Consider the following 19779-nt stretch of genomic DNA (forward strand, 5'->3'; position numbering starts at 1 on the left):
ATCCATTTCCTTCAACGTAGTCAAATGGAAATTAGGTCTTTGAGGACGATAACTCCCTCAGAGCCCTCAATGCGAGGGTTGTAATTTATGCCCTGGGGGCATATCAGGTTTATATAGAAAGTAGAAATTTCTGTAGAAATTTCAAAAAGGGCTCATTTGTTTGGAAATTGAAATTACCTTTTTAATTGTCGAAAGTGAGTGGAGAGTTATTGACCCCCCTCTCACGCCCATTTTCCCAAGCACAGTCAATCAAAGTTTAGATATGGCCATTTTGTTCAATGTAGTTGAAAGGTCTGACAACTATGTATTTAAGGATGACAAACTCCCCAGAGCCCCAAGAGCACGTTATGCCCTGGGAGCATATAAGGTTTTTATTGAAAATATTGTCACAGAAACTTGAAAAAGGACTCATTCGTTGTCGTAAGTTGTCTTAAAAACTACAAAAGGGGCTCATTCAATTGGAAATTCAAAGGGCTAGTCCCCTTTTTAATAGTAGAAAGTGATTAGAGGGTAACTAACCACCCTCTCACCTGCACCATTCACCCAAAAACATCCAATCATAATTTTCAGATAGCCATTTTGTTCAATGTAGTAGAAAGTTCTGGAAATTAGGTCTTTGAGGATGACGACCCCAGCCGTCTTGGCAAGGGCTGTAAGTTATGCCCTGGGAGCACATAAGGTTTTTATTGAAAGCATTGTCATAGAAACTTCAAAAGGGCTCATTTGATTGGAAATTGAAAGGGCTAGTACCGTTTTTAATAGTTGAAAGTGATGGGAGGGGGACTAACGCCCCTCTCACGCCCACCATTTTCCCAAACACATCCAAACAAAATTTTGAGATAGCCATTTTGTTTAACGTAGTTTAAAGTTCTGGAAATTAGGTTTTTGAGGATGACAACCACTTTTACAGCCCTTATAGTAAGGGTTGTAATTTATGCCATGGGGGCATACATGGTGTTAATAGAAAGCATTGTCGCAGAAACTCAAAAAAGGGCTCATTCGATTGGAAATCGAAAGGCCGAGTGCCCTTTTTAATAGTCGAAAGTGATTGGAAGGCTTGAAATTCTTAAATTGAAGATCGATGTGGGTATAATGTATGATTTTTTTTTTTTTTTTTTTGTTGTTGTTGTTGTTGTTTAGACCAGGGCACTTCGTATCGAAGGAGTTGTCGTAGGAACTTCGAAAAGGGCTCATTCGATTGAAAATACAAAGGGCTGATGCACGTTTTGATAGTCGAAAGTGAGTGGAGGGCAACTGATCCCCCTACCACGCCCACCCTCCCATTTGCCTTTATGTTTAAAAACTAAATGTTGCCTTAAGATTAAATCAAAAATGCACTGTGTTAATGCTTCTTCCCAATAAGGCATCTCAGCAGTATCCCAAGAACAGCTGAGGGTATTATGTTCAAACTTTCGGGGCTACTTCTGCTCTTAAAATTTAACCAAGTAAAAATAGTGCAAGTGTTTCCAAGCTATCAAAGAAAGTAAGCAGATTTTTTTTGGCGAACGGTATCAATTTTTCCATTTCAGGTCAACTAGAGGTAGTATGAAACGAAATTAAACACTACTATTTGTGTCCAGATGTTTTAGAGGGTGTATGCTGTTGAAAGTCACTGAAAATGTTTCTCCAGTACGCAAATAACAGGCCGACATGTGAAGTCTTAAAAAAAACGAAAAGATTCATAGTATTATTTTCTTTTTCCCTGAAAAGACTATGTCAATATAAAACGAACAGAAACTTTTTTTACTTTCAGTTAAAAGAACTAGTTTTTTTTTTATTTAATTTCTGAATGTTTTTGAATTAATGCAGCTTTGATTTTGGCTCACCGTACATGAATAATTAAAATGAAATTCGCATATTAATTTTCCTTTTTTTGGCTAAATGGCTATCTCGAAATTTTGTTCTGACGTAACTTACGAATTAACTTAGGTAAAACGAATTTCTATATTATGAAATTCTATATATATATATATATATATATATATATATATATATATATATATATATATATATATATATATATATATATATATATATATATATATGTATACGTAATCATTTCTGTTCGTTTTAAGTTTTATGCTCCTTACTTTCAGTTAAAAAAATTGTTTTTTTTATTTAATTTCTGATCGTTTTTTAAATAATGCTGGGAAATCTGGTGTCCCCTTCATAGAAATGTCTCTGCCCCCAAGGAAACATCCTCCATCGACAGATGCTCCCCGTAATTCCTACTCCGAACCCCCCCCCCCCTACCAGAAAAAAAATCTTCCGGAAAACACCTGTATAGTTCCGAATAACCAATTCTATAGGTAAAAAATGGGCAAAGTTTATAACTTACAGCCCTTCTCCTGGGAACTGTGGGGGATTAAGTCATCCTCAAAGTCATATTAATTAAATTTTCGACAATGCTGAACAAAATGGATATCTCAAAATTTTGATTGGGTGACTTCAGGGAAAAAAGCGTGGGAGGGGGCCCAGTTGCCCTCCAATAATTTTGGTCACTTGAAAAGGGCACTAGAACTTTTAATTTCCGTTCAAATGAGCCCTCTCACGATATTCTAGGATTAGTGGATCGATACGATCACCCCTGGGGAAATCAAAAAAAAAAAAAAATAAAAAAATAATAAACCCGCATTCGTGATCTTTCTTCTGACAAAAAATACAAAATTCCACATTTTTTTAGATAGGAGCTTGAAACTTCTATATTAGGGTTCTCTGATACGCTGAATCTGATGGGGTGATTTTCATTAAAATGCTATGACTTTTAGGGGTTGTTTCTCCCTTTTTTCGAAAACAAGGCAAATTTTCTCAGGCGCGTAACTTTTGATGGGTAAGACTAAACTTGATGGAACTTATATGTTTGAAATAAGCATAAGAATTTAGTTATTTTGATGTATCCATTGGTATCAAAATTCTGTCTTTAAAAGTTTCGGTTACTATTGAGCCGGATCGGTCCTTACTTACAGTTCGTTATCACGAACTGTTTTATATCCGTCCGCTTCGGCGCTTCGGCATTTCTCAACAGAACTGAATGATGGGATTTCATATCTTAGTTTTTGTAAGTAGGCTATTGTTTTGTGTATTTTGTGGTAATTACGCATTTTTCATTTTTATGTACTTTTACTTTTTTCCATTGCCTTTAGAAAATTGTTTGTCTCTAAGCTTCATTAAGAGATATTTCCGTGGAGGTGGAGCTAGGGATTTTGGCGTTATTTAAAAAACGATCAGAAACTTGAAAAAAACAAGTTTTTTCAACTGAAAGTAAGGAGCAACATTAAAACTTAAAACGAACATAATTTATGACGTATAAGAGGGGGGATCCCCCCTCCTCAAAGCCTCGCTCTTCACGTTATAGTTTTTCGGAACTTTAAAAAAAGTTACTTATTGTCCTAATTAAACGACCCATTTGTTTCAGGAGTCGTTTTTAAAGAATTGGGACAAATTTAAACTTTATCGTAAAGAGCGAGATGTTGAAGAGGGGGCCACCCTCCACATATACGTAATAATTTATGTTCGTTTTAAGTCTTGATGTTGCTCCGTACTTTCAGTTGAAAAAACTTGTTTTTTTCAAGTTTCTGATCGCTTTTTAAATAACACCAAAATACCTAGCTCCACTTCCACGGAAAAATCCCTCTCCCCATAGAAATGTCCCTTGGCCAATTCAATCCTGGCGAAAATTTACCAAGCTACAGTTTTTCGGCACTTTAAAAAAGGTTATTCATCGTTCTAATTAAACGCCCCTGTGTTTCAAGAGTCGTTTTTCAAGAATTGGGACAAAATTTAAACAGTAGCGTAAAGGGCGAGGTGTTCAGGAGGGGCAAAACCCCCTTTTTATACCGAAGAATCTCTGTTCGTTTTAAGTTTTAATTTTGTTCCTTACTTTCAGTTGGAAAAACTCATTTTTTTAATTTCTGAGTGTTTTTTAAATAGCGCCAGGATACCTGGCTCCACCTCCACGGAAAAATCCCCCCCCCCCATAGAAATATCCTCTGGACAATTCAGTACTGGCCAAAATTTACCCCGGACAATTACCCTTAACATCTCCACGTGTAAAATTGAATCGGTAAAGAGAAAGCAAGACATATTTATATAATAATATAAAGAAATTTCGTACAGAATTTCTGGCAAATTCACCTAGTGTAAAGTTTCCCCTGAAAAAATTAACCCCCTGAAAAGTTCCCTCTCCATGGAAAATTCTTGGAGTGGAAAATTCGTCCTCCCCTACCCACCCGAAAAACGTATGCATGCTTCCCAATAACAAATAAAACAATGGGAAAATTTTATAACTTAAAAACTTTTCCCCTTGGGCTGTAGGGGTCATTTTATCTCCAAAGACATAGTTATTGGGTCTTTCAACCATGCTAAACAAATAAGATATCTCAAAATTTTGATCGGACAATTTTGGGAAAAAATGAGCGTGGGAGAGGGCCTAGTTGACCTCTTTCCGTTAGGCCTTTCATTTCCGTTAGAATAAGCCCTCTCCCGACGTTCTAGGCCCATTTGGTCGATACTATCACCCCTGGGAAAAAAATGCAAATAAACACACATCCGTGATTTTTCTTCTGGCAAAATTACAAAACTCCACATTTTTACAGATATGAGCTTGAAACCTCTGCAGTATTGTTCTTTGATACGCTGAATCTGACAGTGTGATTTTTATTAAAATTCTATGACTTTAAGAACAATTTTTTGAAAATCAAACTAATTTTCTCAGGTTCGTAGATTTTGATGGGTAAAACTAAACTTAATGAAACTTATATTTCGAATGGGAATAATAAACCAATTCTTTTGATATATCTATTGGTATCAAAATTTCGTTTATTAGAGTTTTGATTGCTATTGAGATAGGTCACTCCTTACTTACAGTTCGTTACCACGGACTGTTTGGTTACCCATCGTAATCCAAACAGAGATCATTGAAATATTGATCGTTTTTTTTGCGTTACCAAAAGTATGGAATTAATAAAACTTTACAGTTTCATGAAATGTAATTAAACAAATAGAAAATATTTTTCACCTAAAGTAAGAAGCAAGTTCAAAACTTAAAACAATGTTAATTACTCTGTATATAAGGGGAGAGCCCCCTTCTCAGCACCTTGCTCATTAAACAAGAGTTTTTTAGTACTATGAAAAAAAAAATTTCCAATTGCAAATTTTCTTCAATAATTTGGAAAAGTGCCAAACTTCACAGAAAAGAGTTAGGAGCTAAGGAAGAGACAGCCCCCGTCATACAAAGAATAATCTGTTTGAATAGGTTTTAAATCTGTTCCTTGCTTTCAGTTGATAAGCTCTTTTTTTTATTTAATTTCTGATTGTTTTCCAAATCATACCAAGGCCTGACCAAGATATAATTTGAGGTACCGGGCCCTTGAATCCCTGGTTAATGGCTTATAAACTGTGTAAATCAATAATTGTACGTTGATTAGTACCGCCCTATGTTTAAATTTGCAATTTAAATTTTGGATAAAATTTGAATATACTTAAAAAATTGGCTATGAGGAATAATTTTGGTGTAAAGTCCTTGTTAATATCAAACAGTTCGTGGTAATGAACTGTAAGTAAGGAGCGACCCGGCTCAATGGTAACCAAAACTGTAGAAAACGGAATTTTGATACCAATAGATGCATCAAAATAATCATATTTTAATGCTGATTTCAAATATATAAGCTTCATTAAGTTTAGTCCTACCTATCAAAAGTTACGCACCTGAGAAAATTTGGCTGATTTTCGAAAAAAGGGGAAAAGACCCCCTAAAAGTTATAGAACCTTTGTGAAAATCTCACCATCATATTCAGCGTATCAGAGAACCCTACTGCAGAGGTTTCAAGCTCTTATCTACAAAAATGTGGAATTTTGCATTTTTTGCCAGAAGAAAGATCACGGATGCATATTTATTTGTTTATTTGTTGTTTTTTTTTGTTTTTATTTTCCCAAGGGTAATCGTATCGACCCAGTAGTCCTAGAATATCGTGAGAGGGCTCATTCTAACGAAAATTAAAAGTTTTAGTGCCCTTTTTAATTGACCAAAAAAATGGAGAGCAACTAGGCCCCCTCCCACGCTCGTTTTTTCCCAAAGTCACCCTATCAAAATTTTGAGATAGCCATTTTGTTCAGCATGGTCGAAAATATGATAAATATGTCTTTTAGGATGACTTAATCCCCCGAGGTCCCCGGGGGGAGGGCTAAAAGTTATGAACTTTACCCTATGTTAACATATAGTATTGGTTATTGGGAAGTATACAGACGTTTTCAGGGGGGATTTTTTCTGGTAGTGGGGGGGAGTGGGTCGGGGGTTATGTGGGAGGATCTTGCCATGGAGGAAGTTTTCATGGGGGAAGGGACATTGCTATGAAGGGGGTGCCGGATTTCCCAGTATTATTTAAAAAACGATCAGAAATTAGATTTAAAAAAACTTTTCAACTGAAAGTAAGGAGCAACATCAAAACTTAAAACGACAGAAAACATTACGTATATGATTGGGTTAACCCCCTAGTCAATACCTCGCTCTTTAAGCCAGAGATTATTTAGTACTTTGATAAGAGCTATTTATTCTAATTAAGGGGTGATTAAGGGGGCATTTTTAAAGAATTGGAACAAAATTCGAACCTTAGCTTAAAAAGCAAAGTATTGACTAGGGGGCGAACCCTCTAATATACGTATTAAAAATATATGAATATAGAAGTTCGTTGCGTAAGTTAATTCATAAGTTACATATATTTATTACTAATAAAAACGTTCTTAAATAAAATTAAACAGGTTTTGAGAAAGCCATTTAACCAAATAAAAGTAAAATTAATATTCAAATTTTGTTTTAATTATTCATGTACGTTGAGCCAAAATCAAAACCTGTATTAATTCAAAAACTTTCAAAAATTAAATAAAAAAAAAAAAATTTTTTAACTGAAAGCAAGGAACGACGTTAAAACTTAAAACGAACAGAAATTATTCCGTATATGAAAGGGGCTGTCCCCTGCTAAACGCCTCGCTCTTTGCGCTAAAGTTTGACTTTCTCACAAATCTATTTTTTTTAAACGTGGAAGAACTTTAGCGTAAAGAGCGAGGCGTTGAAGAGGGGACAGCCCCTTTCATATACGGAATAATTTCTGTTCGTTTTAAGTTTTAACGTCGTTCCTTTCTTTCAGTTAAAAAAAAAAAAAAAATTTTTATTTAATTACTACTAAAGAATTTCGGCTGGATGAAAAGGAGTATTATTGTTTGTATTATTGATGGAAATTCTGTGAGACTTTCGATCTTCTGCATAACTGAAGCCATCACAACCCCTGAAATAGGATTTTCTTATCGATAAATACATTACATACATTTGTTTAAATATATTGAAGTACTTCATATAGAAAAATATTTAGAAACATATAGAAACATATAGAAGCACTACAAAAAGAAAAATATTTGCATTTCAAATTGCTGAAAAATAAGTTCATAACAGTATTTGCCACCCCAAAGAAATTTCCTGGCGGGCTGTGATGACCTGCCTTGGCTTTTCCACCTTTGTGCTGTTAGATATTGGAATGTAAGATTTTAGCTGCATAGAGAAACATTTAAATTAATTCCTACTCCCCCCACCTCTTTATCTGAAGCCGTATGAAGAGTAAGCAGTGTGTCCATTAAAATGCACTTTTGTAGGAATCTACCCTACCCTCATCTAAACCATGAACAATCACCGAAACAGAATAAGGTAAATTTCGACTTTAGCTACTTTTGACTATCTTGGAAAGGGGTTAGGTTAAGAAAATGAAACTTTCAGGGATGGGTCTACAGGCTAAAGTATGTCCTGGGAAGATATTTTGAAGCATCCACCTCCACTCCTTCTCCCTCTAGAGGGTCCTGACCTTTGATGACCTTTAAAAATATGTGAGTTATAGAAGTGAAACCGTGCAAAATAGATCTTCTGCTCAAATGAAGTACAACAAAATAGTTTTCAGCTTCACAACTTTGCTCAATCCCAATTTATAAGGTTTTTAAAGATATGCAAATACATTTCCTAAATTTTGGAAATAAACTATTTATATGTCTTAAAATTCTGCTAAAATAACTGAAATTGCATTTTCAGAGCTAAAGCCAGAGAAAAAGAAACTGATAACTGAAAATTAAGGTAAAATGTTGTTGTCAAAATTTCAATGGGTATATACCTGTCATGTAGGCAAATTTTATGAACCTCTAGAGGGAGAAGAAGCGAGGTATGTACTTCAAAATACCTTCCTGTGACATACTATAGCCGGCAAACCCATCCCTGAAAGTTTCATTTTCCTAACCTAACCAGTTTCCAAGATAGCCAAGAGTAGCTAAAATAGAATTTTACCCAGAATAAAATTACCCCCCATCCCCAGTTAAATTCAGAAATAGATAAATCGTTGAAATTTGACAGTCATCTTTTCCAAATGTGTGTATCTATTAAAGCTCTCAAAATAAGCTTCTTTCAGATAGTGAATAGAGAAAGAAATTCTCATATTTGACCAATTGATTAAAACATTTTACCTAGCATGTCAGGATGGCCGAGTGGTCTAAGGCGCCAGACTCAAGGGAAACCTTGCTCATGAGTGTTCTGGTCCTCGAAAGAGGGCGTGGGTTCAAATCCCACTTCTGACAATTTTTTTACGTTGAAGTGTTTTTTAATAATTTTCGATTAATCCCTAGAAAACATGATTCATTTCGAAAGTGCCAATATTTAATGAAAATTTCTTTAGTAGTTCAATTTTCAAGCCTAAATTAGCCACAATCAAAGTACTAAAAACTCATACAGTAATTCGAAACATTCGGTAAATTTCAGATTTTTTTGTATTTATTTGCAAAAATGCTAAATGACAGATACAATTTGATACCTTACAATGCTCTTTCCAAATGCAGTAATCGCTACCATCTGCTTTAAGCTAAAATTTCTTTTGTAGTTCAATTTTCAAGCCTAAATTAGCCAGAATCAAAGTACTAAAAACTCATAGAGTAATTCGAAACATTCGGTAAATTTCAGATTTTTTTTATACTTATTTGCAAAAATGTTAAATGACAGATACAATTGATGCCTTACAATATTCTTTCTAAATGCAGTAATCGCTACCATCAAAGTTTTTGTTTTAAACCTCTAAAGGAGCACAAACTTCAGGGTAACACATAGCTTCTTACGATTTTTTAGTAGTAGGAATAAGTTTAATAAAAACATACTATTCAATTCAAAAATTAATGCTTCGTGGATGTTTGACAGCTTCTTCTTAACTTCTTGTAGCTAGCAAATTAATATTTAAAAAACAACCCCAAATTGATGTTATTCTTAAAACCGAGCTGTTTGTAAATCAGAATGGCTGAGTGGTCTAAGGCGACAGACTTGGGTTAAGCTGGTGCATGAAAGTTCTGGCCTTCGAAACAAAAAGTGCGTTTTAATTTTGAAATATTTTTAATCATGTTCGATTAATATCTAACAAAAATATTTCATTTCGAAAGTGGCATAATTTAACAGCCATTTTTTTTTAGTAGTTTAATTTTAAAGTTGCATTGTATCAGAGCACTAGCGGTGACATGGTGAAAAGTGAAGAAGGAAAATTTTTTTTCCTTCTGAATTTTTTTTTCCTGCCACTTCGTATTTCTGCAACCACACAGGGGGTCATAGAAACTTGGAAGGGGGCTCATTCGATCGGAAACTGAAAGTCTTGGGAGACTTTTTAAGGTCAAAAGTAAAAAAGGGCAGTCAGCTTTTCTTTTGTTTCCAAGCAGCCGATTATCCCCCCCCCCATGGCACCAGATCAAAATTTTTGGATATTCACAAAATTCAAAAAGCATGCCTATGTGTATGACATTACCCACATATCCACGAAGGAAAGAGCCCTAAATTATATGAATTGCGTTTGGTTCAGAGAACCGATTTTCCCGAAAAAAGGCAAGTATTTGAACTTTTTTTATCAGCTTGAAAATTACATTAAGTCCTTGGGTCGAGTTGACCCCAATGCACAAATATATATTTAGCACCAGTAGACCGAGCTTTGCTTGGTCCCTGGTACGTGGCAGGCTTGATGAATATGAATCTGAGGTCACTCATATGAGAGATGTTTTTTTTTTTTAGTTAGGCTCTAAACGAATTTTCCCAAAGTCATAACCTGTCTAGGTCATCTTTTCAAAACAAGTCAAAGTACAGTTTTTAATGCTACATCTAGTATGGTTTTGCAATAAGAGGGCCCTGCATCCCACAGGACCCATATTACAGGCCCAGTAATGCTCCCTAGAACTAAGGGAGACGAGTAGAGAAACCATCCCCTCCCTCTTCTTATATGTTTGTCCGAGTGCCAAAAAATAATTCAGCCCCCAGCCCCCCTGCACACACGCGCGCAAAAAGAACCACTAACCCTCCTCTCTAACTGCTTGTGCACAACTGTACATCACAATACACGGTTTTTAAATATTCCGTTAAGCTTTCAAGTGACAATGGGCTGCTTGCATGTTCAGAAACAAACGACTGTGGTACGATCTCTTTTCCATCTTTAAAAGGTCTTGGAACTTTCAACTTCTGTTGTAATGAATCTTCTTCCGAAATACTAGAATCACTAATGTGCCGCAATCATCCCTGGAAAGAGGAATAAGCGAATAAATACGCGTCTGTTACCGTTCTTCTAAAAGAAAGTACAGTATTTCATAGCTATATTGGAAGTTGAACTCTCTACAACAGGGTTCTCTAATATACTAAATTCGGTTGTGTAATTTTCATCGAGAACTCATCCCTTTTTGGGGTTGTTTATCCTTTTTTTTAAATCAAACTAACCTTTTCAGGCTTTTAACTTTTGATGGCTAACTTTAAGCCTACTGAACTTTACATATTTCGAATCATCATTATTAGTAAATTCTTTTAATGCAAATACTGTTGTTAAAACCCTATTTTTTAGTTTCAGTTACTACTCTTCATTCGTACCAATTAGAGGGGGTAGGGTTGAATTTACTTCCTAGATCTTTTGCGTTTCCCCAGTAGATTTTTAATGAGAAAATAACTTTTTTTGGTATTTCCATTGAAAAATACATTTTTCGGTATTTACATTGAACCAGATTAAAAAAAACTGTCCTTCGCATGGATTTTGAAAAATAAATTTTACTCCCTCCCTCCTAATATTTTCTTGAATGGACGCCACTGCAACTGTTACGAGTCACTCATTGCTCACGGTTCGTTACACCGAATTGTTGGATAGGAAAGGTGGGATATCTAATGCAGAGATGTGTTTTCCACCGACATGATTTGGCAACCAACAACTGTTTGATGACACTTTGGCACTAATAACTACTACTAGTAGTACTATAACTAACAACTTACGGCAGCACCGAGCCACCTGAGGCCAACACACTACGCACGCTACTCCTTTATCCCAATCTATTCAAAGCCTCCTTCTTTACACCTTCCCAAGAAGTTTTAATGTTCCTCAGATGGGACCGTAAAAAAATCCCCCCCTCCCTACATTTAGAATAAACATTTGCAACTGACAACTATTTGATGACGATCATGCCTTGTTGATCACATTTATTTGAAAACATATTTTCTCTTTTCACTCTTTAGCTCTGGAGTCTCTTCCAAATATTGTGTTCAAGATTACCTTCTAATTCCCAGTGGTTCCGCCAATGGAGAATCACCTACACAAGACAGGTATTGTGGTGGTGCCCTGAATCCTAATCATGGATTACGGAGTTATCAGTCGATTGTAGGTACGTACTGATTCATGTACATTTTTTTCTATTAGTAAAAAACTTTCGCAGAAATAGAACAGAGATTTTAGCCAGTATTCCGAAAAATTGTGATCCACAGCTGACTCTAGTCTGTATCTAGTTTTCTAGTCTCAAAGCAAATTTTCTTTGTGTTTTTAAGTATCACGAAAGCTTTCGTTTTTTCCCCTATCGGAATCAGCGTTGTGGAGCTCGGTAATGGTAAGAAAGGGAATTCTAAAGTTATAGGGGGTCCTCGGACTCGTTTGGAGCAAAAGACTATCTTTTCGACCCAGATAAAAAATTTTATACTTTTTTCATTTCTAGTAAACATTTCTGGATAGGTCAATCTGGGAATTTAATTTTCATTTTTTCTGTAGAATTTTCGATTTTGATTGAATTTTATAAAATTTAGTCTCCAGAAGAGACTCTGGCACAGAAGTTCATTGAACAGAATGTGGTGACAATCTGATTCTTAGGTGCAGGGAGAAGGCCTTTTGAATACTTTCGATTGCATATCTGCGAGAAGGTGTTGTCATATCTTAACTAAACCTTATAGAAAATAAGAGCGACTGTCCTAGTTGTGTCTTTGGGCTGTCCAGCTATAGCTAAGCCTCTTTCGGGTTGTGGAGGGTCCATCAATCGTTTTCATCGGGATTTCTACCAAAAAAAAATTCCAGATGTTAACCAAACTTGGGAGGAAGTAAGATCTAGTGTTGTTGTGTCTTTAAAGATCTTAAATTGAACAAACCCATGGTATTCCTATATTCTTGTCGTTAGGGCATGTAGAAAAATGTTGGAGAGGGAGGCATAATGTGTTTTTCAAGCTCCAGGGACAGTTTTTTTAATTTTTTCGTATGAATAACTCAAAAACAGGTATTTTTAAATGAGCCCACGTTTCGTTGGTGCATCCCTAAGCACTAATTCTGCATCCACCTGTCGGAATGATTAAGAAAAAGGACTTCGGATTTCAATCAACATTGTAAGAAGTGACGGTTCGTGTTTCCAGTAATAAGTAAGAAGCAATGTAAGTAGTAATATTTCATGTGACGTTCTGCTTTTGGAAGTCAGGGACCAATTTAACCTCTATCAGTGAAGAGGAGAAGCAATACACACTAGACCAATTATCTTAGTCTAGTGTGCAAGGACTTGTTTAAGTATGAAAGGTTATGATGAACGGAGTGTGAGCTAGCCACTTAGTATAGAAGATTACGTAGGTAACGCAGTTTTTCAGTGATATGCACCACTGTTTGGTAGTATGACTTCTTAAAATGGGAGGGTATGTGTATACCTTTCCAACAAAACTAAAACGATTGACTGCATCGGAGTTTTTGGCCAAAAGCCTGTCTGGACACAAATTTTCGACATTGGGACTCTCTTACAGCACGATCTGAAACTAACTTCGTTGTAGCTTTCTAGCCATTATAAATTGATTGGCTTTCACATAATATTTACTCAAAAACATTTCGACTGCGGTAATTAAAAGTGTGACATATGCCATTTTAGTCGAAAATGAGTTATGTATATGTCATGGGTAAACTAAACACAAGGAATCGAATGGTGCAGTCAGAATTGTCATACCTTGTACCGTTACGAAAAAAGAGACATAAGCCTCTAAGTGGCGTATTTATCTTTTTTTTATCAGGTCTTGTTGCAATTCAGAATGACAGAAGAGGATTATCTTATAGGACTATAACATGGGGACCTGGTATTTGTCTCCTTTTTTGCCAAGGAAAAAGGAGACATACGCCATAATATGGAATAATTTTGAATTCTGTCAGAATACTTGAATTTAATTTATACCACTGGAAAAAGCATAAAAATTTAGTTTAGAATATGTTCCTTTTATGCCCATAAGCCTCATGGTTCAGAGTGGTCAACCAACAACATTTTTTCCGTTTTTTGGCTCTCCTGAAAAGTTACAAAAATGAAATATGTTGCACTTTGATTATCACAACCGATTTCTGCCGACAACTTTTTTGCCGACAACACATGCCGACAACACAACCGACAACATTTATGCCCGACAACACAACCGACAACTTTTTTGTTTTGCAGCACAAAACGGCAGAATTTTTACTTTCCAGAGGGTAATTTTTCTTTTTTTACGTGCTCAATAACTCAATTATCAGTAATTATTTACTTTTAACTTTATTCTATAACAACAAATTTAAACCCTAAAATATCCTTACAATATAAAACATTTTGCATAAACGTTATGCATCATACATTTCTGCGCTTTTAGTAGTGCAAATTGCTTCTATTTTTTGGTTATTCGCTGTTTTAGGACGAAAATGATAACAAATAATTAATCATCTTTAATAATAATTGAGTGTTGGTACATCTCCACTACATCATTTGATAGTATATACCACAGTTTATAGAATTAGCAGTATGATCATACCCTATCTCACCCATTATAAAAACCCGGACCAAGGTGCGAGTGCTCCAGAGAACGTTTTTGCAGATATAAACATAAGCGGCATTAGATCTTTTCATGGGTAGACAAGTCAGATTTCTCTTGGACACGAAACAAGTGGAAACCTGCTATTATGAATAATGCACTTTGTAACCATTTCTCATTGATTGACAGAAACAGACTAACCCGCTAATGTAGAAATAAGTGGGAGGAGCTTTTTGTTCGTACCGAGAATGAAGACCAGAAATGATCTGCAATAAACTTACTGGATAACTCTATAAACTGTGGTATATACCGTTTTACCCGCACAGTACAAAGTGCCTGTCCCCTAATTCTACGATGTTTTGGAATTTCGCTCGATTTATCCATCTATCGGAATTGACGCCAATGATTACAAGCCTGCATTTACATTCCTTTTAGCAGCTAAAACGCTTTTTACTTTATTCCAGTCTTCAGGGAATTCGAAAACAATTTCCCTAGTAAATACTATTACAACAGTTAAAATTTAAATGTATGTTTACCTTGGTTATCCTCAAAGATTATTTCGTTTTGTCCCATAAATCATTCGCACACAAAGTTACTAGTTCTCATTACGTTAGTAAACATCAAATACTGATTGTTCAGTTGTCTGCTGCAAAGTGTAACAGGCAATGACAATCAATTGCAAACAGAACATTTCGGGTAAAACCGTGCTAAAAAAAATAATGTGAAAAAAATAATGAAAAAAAAATAATTAAAAATTTTTTTCGGGGGGTTTTACACACAAAAAAAAACTCAAAAATGCATAAAAATTTGTTTATATCCGTTTTTGTTACGTTGTACGTGTCAGACAAACATTTGGTGGGGCGGGGGGGATTCAATCCCCTCTACCCCCTCCCCCCCCCCAGGGTACGGCCTTGCGTCTTTTTGCAATTTTATGTTGGTTATTGCACACGGTCGTGCTCCCGAATCCTTTATTGCTATGTCCAAGTGAGTATGTGAGCTGAGGTAGACAGAATGACTCCATGGGCTGCTAATACGTCTTTCTCTGGATATTTGTCCTTTTCCATCTTTTCTTTTGAGGGTCTTAGATTTTCTCAATTGGCATCAGTTGATTTTCTCATTAAGTTTTTTAAAAGACTGTCTATATTTTACATTTAGTCTATATCTTTATTACACTGATTTAAATTCACAAGGACAGTGTAAATGAAATCTGATTGCTTGAATTGCTAAAGTGTCTTTAAAAATGAGGGAAAATCGAAAATTCCATTTTTAATAGAAAGGATCTTCATGCGTAATCATGCAGTTTTAGGAAGTAGTAGACGTCAAATAAAAAAAAAGAAACGTGGGCGAGAAGCCAGCCAAAAATAAGCCCAAACTTATGGCACCAAAGAGTTAAGAAGATATGGTTTTTCTTTGAAGACCAGGGCCAGATAAATGGGGATTGGAGCGAATGGGCCCAATCGGGCCCCGTGTTTGAAGGGGCCCCGCGCTTCCATTAAAATGAACAATTGATTTTCGAAATTGTGAAACGTTCTTAACAATTCCAGTAAGCGTTGCTTCTGGAGAGAGGTCATTTTCCAGGCTAAAACCTATAAGATAAACGAAAATAAAGATCAAAGAGATATGTAGTTAGAATATTAACAAAACCAACAATTAGAACAGGACAAAATTGAAATTGAAGAGCATAGAAATATGCAGTTAAAAGATCAGTGACAGCGAGAATCACAACGACACAAAAGTGAAAGTGAAGAACAAACAAAATATGCAGTCACAAGACACATGACAATGAGGATAAGAACGAATCAAAATGAAAATGAAGAACAGACAAATTTGTAGTTAGAAGATATACGACCGTGAGAACAAAGAATTTGCTGTTAGAAGATTTTTTGTTAGATATTCTCAATTGCCATCAGTTGATTTTCTCATTAAGTTTTTTAAAAGACTGTCTATATTTTACATTTAGTCTATATGTTTGTTGCACTGATTTAAATTCATAAGGGCAGTGTAAATTAAATCTGATTGCTTGAATTGCTAAAATGTCTTTAAAGATTACGGAAAATCAAAATTCCATTTTTAATGGAAAGGACCTTCATGCGTAATCATGCAGTTTTAGGAAGCAGTAGATGTCAAATAAAGAAAGAAACGTGGGCGAGAAGCCAGCCAAAAATAAGCTAAAACTTATGGCACCAAAGAGTTAAGAAGATGTAGCTTTCCTTTGAAGACCAGGGCCGGATAAATGGCGATCGGAGTGAATGGGCTCTATCGGGCCCTGTGTTTGAAGAGGCCTCGTGCTTCCATTAAAATGAACAATTGATTTTCAAAATTGTGAAACGTTCTTAACAATTCCAGTAAGCGTTGTTTCTGGAGAGAGGTCATTTTCCAGGCTTAAACCAATAAGAAAAAAAACTACCTAATATCAACAATAATCAGTATAGACTAAATAGTTAAGCAATTATGTTGATTAAAAGTGAAGACACAATGAAAATGGATTTTAAAACCGTTTACAAGCAATTGCAGAACAAAAATTTAGAAATGTGTACATTCACGTACCCATATTCACTGATGTAAATTTCAAAAGGCATTTTCATAATATCTAGGGGATACAAACGTAAATCAAGGTAAGCACCAAACAATCACAAAACAAGAAGAAAAGAGGACAAAACTGTAAGCTCAAAGTAAACAAACTGGACAATCAACTAAGACAAGATCCAGAGAACAACCTGAGAAATGTAAATGTAAGACGGGTAATAATGAACAACCTAGACCATCAAAAGTGACAAGACTAATCCAAGCAGCTAAGGCAAAAGGCACTGAAAAATGTCCGAAGCAACGATAAACGAAAATAAAGATCAAAGAGATATGTAGCTAGAATATTAGCGAAACCGAAAATTTGAACAAGTCAAAATCAAAATTTAGGAGCATAGAAATATGCAGTTAAAAGATAAGTGGCAGCGAGAATCACAGCGACACAAGCCGAGGATCTGGAAGATGCAGCTAGACAGGATAATAGTAAAATTTTGTACTGGCACGTTAACAAATTGAGAGAGAGTAGTCAATCCGGACTTATCTCAGTTAAAGATAGGAGTGTGATCACCATTAGCGATAAGGAAAAAACTAAAGAGAGATGGATCGAACATTTTGAGAACTTGCTTAACCGAGATAGAGTTGCAGGAAAAAATATAGAGGAAAATGAAAAAGTTTTTGATACTTTGGATGTGAAGAAAGATTTGTTTTGTGAGGAGGAATTAGCATTAGTACTAAAAGGATTAAAGAATAATAAGGTTCCGGGTTCTGATAGGGTGGTAATTGAGTTTCTTAAATATGGTGGCTCTGAGGTTAGAAATAAGTTATTGAAGATTATGAATATAAGTTTTGAAAAAGGGGAAGTACCTAACGATTTTATGAAAACCTTAATTAAGCCACTTAATAAAAAAGGTAATAAAAGTGAGTGTGGTAATTATCGAGGCATTAGTTAGGTCTCTGTAGGTAGTAAATTACTTAGTAATATGATACTTTTTAGACTGAGAGATGCCGTAGACAAAGTTTTAAGAGAAGAGCAGTGCAGTTTTAGAAAGGGTAGAGGACGTGTCGACCAAATTTTCACTCTTAGGCTCATAATTGAGAAGTGCCTGAGTTGTCAAACACCTTTGGTCTTCAGTTTTATAGATTATGAGCAAGCGTTCGATTCTGTTCATAGAATAACTTTAGTAAAGGTTTTATCCTTGTATGGTATACCAGACAAATCCATTGAAGAGATTAGTGCTATGAACGAGAATAACACTGCTGCGGTTAAGGCAGGAAATGAGGTTAGCAGCTGGTTTTGTATTAAATCAGGAGTTAAGCAGGGCTGTGATGTATCCCCTTTATATGGATTATTTTGATGGACTTTGTTTTAAGGAGCACAGGAAAGGCAATAGGAGAACACAGAATCAAATGGGGAGGAAAAAGTCTCCTGGACTTGGATTATGCTGCTGGTTTAAGCATCCTAGATGAAAGTTTCAGCAAAATAAATGAACTTTTAGAGGTTTTGCGAGTTCAGGGTGCTAGAATTGGATTGAAAATTAATATAAGGAAGACTAAGTCACTAAGGCTAGGAAGAAATGAAGATGAAAAGGTGACGTCGGGTGATAAAAAAGATTGATCAGGTGAGCAGTTTCACTTACCTTGGTAGTATTATTAGTTAAGACGGTGGGAGCAGTAAAGATGTTAAAAAATAGAATAACCAAGGCTCAGGGTGTTTTTTCGCAGTTAAAAAAAAGTTTGGAAGAATAGGAAGATAAATCTGCAAACCAAGATTAGAATATTAGAAGCTAAAGTGATGGCGGTGGTCAAATGTGGCTCTGAAGCATGGGCGCCCCGAAAAGCGGATGAAGATTTGATAGATGTTTTTCAGAGAAATTGCTTAAGGATTGTTCTGGGTACCCGACTGACTGACCGTATTTCAAACAATAGACTTTACGAAAAATATGGTTCAATACCGCTCACTAGGGCTATAACGAAAGAAAGGTTGAGGTGGTTGGGGCACGTTGTGCGGAGGAAGGATGACAGATTGCCGAAGGTTGTTCTTTTCGGCCAATCATCTAGGGCTAAACGGAAAGCAGGTCGTCCCCGTCTGGGGTGGGAGGACGTCATAAAGAAGGATTAAAGGGAAATGGGATCTTCATGGGCGGGTGTAAAAAGGGAGGTATGGAATAGATTGGGGTGGAGGAGGATCGTGCGTAGCTGTGTTGGCCTCAGGTGGCTTGGTGCTGCGGTGAGTTGTTAGTGTATGTGTATATATATATATATATATATATATATATATATATGTATATATATATATATATATATATATATATATATATATATATATATATATATATATATATATATATATATATATATATATATATATATATATATATATATATATATGTATATATATATATATATATATATATATATATATATATATATATATATATATATATATATATATATATATATATATATATATATATATATTTATATATATATATAAAATTAAATATATAGAAGGGGCCCCGCAAAAAAATTCCAATTGGGCCCCACACTTAATCGATCCGGCCCTGTTGAAGACCCAGTTGGTTTTGGTGATCACCAGATTGTTAATGTCGGAATTCTTATGGACAAAAATTGTTGCCAAATTTAATGAATTAGTTTCTTGAATTAGTTGTTGATTTATTTTCTTCATCCAACAATGCAATACTGACGAAAATGTGAATACTGCCTTAAAACTTCATAACTTGGAACAACCACTAGAAAATTCTTACAAATTGTGGCTTCCAGATCGGTCCAATGGGCAAAGATTGTGTTGATTGTCTTTGATGCTTTAAAGAGGTAATATGGATATTCGCAGGTCATATATATCATTAGCTATTCATTCGGTGTTGTTTCTTCTTTACAGTAATAATTTCTCTCCCTTAAAAAAGGTAGGATTAAGACAACCAACAAGAATTTACTTCCGTCAGAATAATATTTTGAGAAAATTTTAAATTATTTTTGAATTCTTTGAAGCTCAAGTTCTTTGAAACATTATTTAGGTTAGATTTTAAGGAAAGCCCTATAGGATTAAGGAAAGGAAGATAAGTAAATAATCAAGAGTCAGGTTCAGTATCTGAAAAACAAAACGATTTATTTTGACGCAATTTAGCAAGATTGGCAATTTTAGCCGTTTT

The 19779-nt window shown here is 35.3% G+C and overlaps 1 protein-coding gene across 2 annotated transcripts in view; it reads left to right on the top strand.

Moving 5' to 3' along the window:
• LOC148952816 (uncharacterized) overlaps nucleotides 1-19779 on the top strand; it is a 147117-nt gene that overhangs the window by 96956 nt on the left and 30382 nt on the right. For both annotated transcript variants that reach the window (XM_089087435.1, XM_089087434.1), the window contains exon 8: nucleotides 11540-11685. In XM_089087435.1, the coding sequence (XP_088943561.1) occupies nucleotides 11540-11685 (146 nt within the window). The remainder of the gene's footprint in view (nucleotides 1-11539; nucleotides 11686-19779) is intronic.

This window comes from Artemia sp. Qi Xiang Cuo, chromosome 4 (assembly GCF_049724085.1).
Source record: "Artemia sp. Qi Xiang Cuo chromosome 4, ASM4972408v1, whole genome shotgun sequence".
Taxonomy (NCBI): domain Eukaryota; kingdom Metazoa; phylum Arthropoda; class Branchiopoda; order Anostraca; family Artemiidae; genus Artemia; species Artemia sp. Qi Xiang Cuo.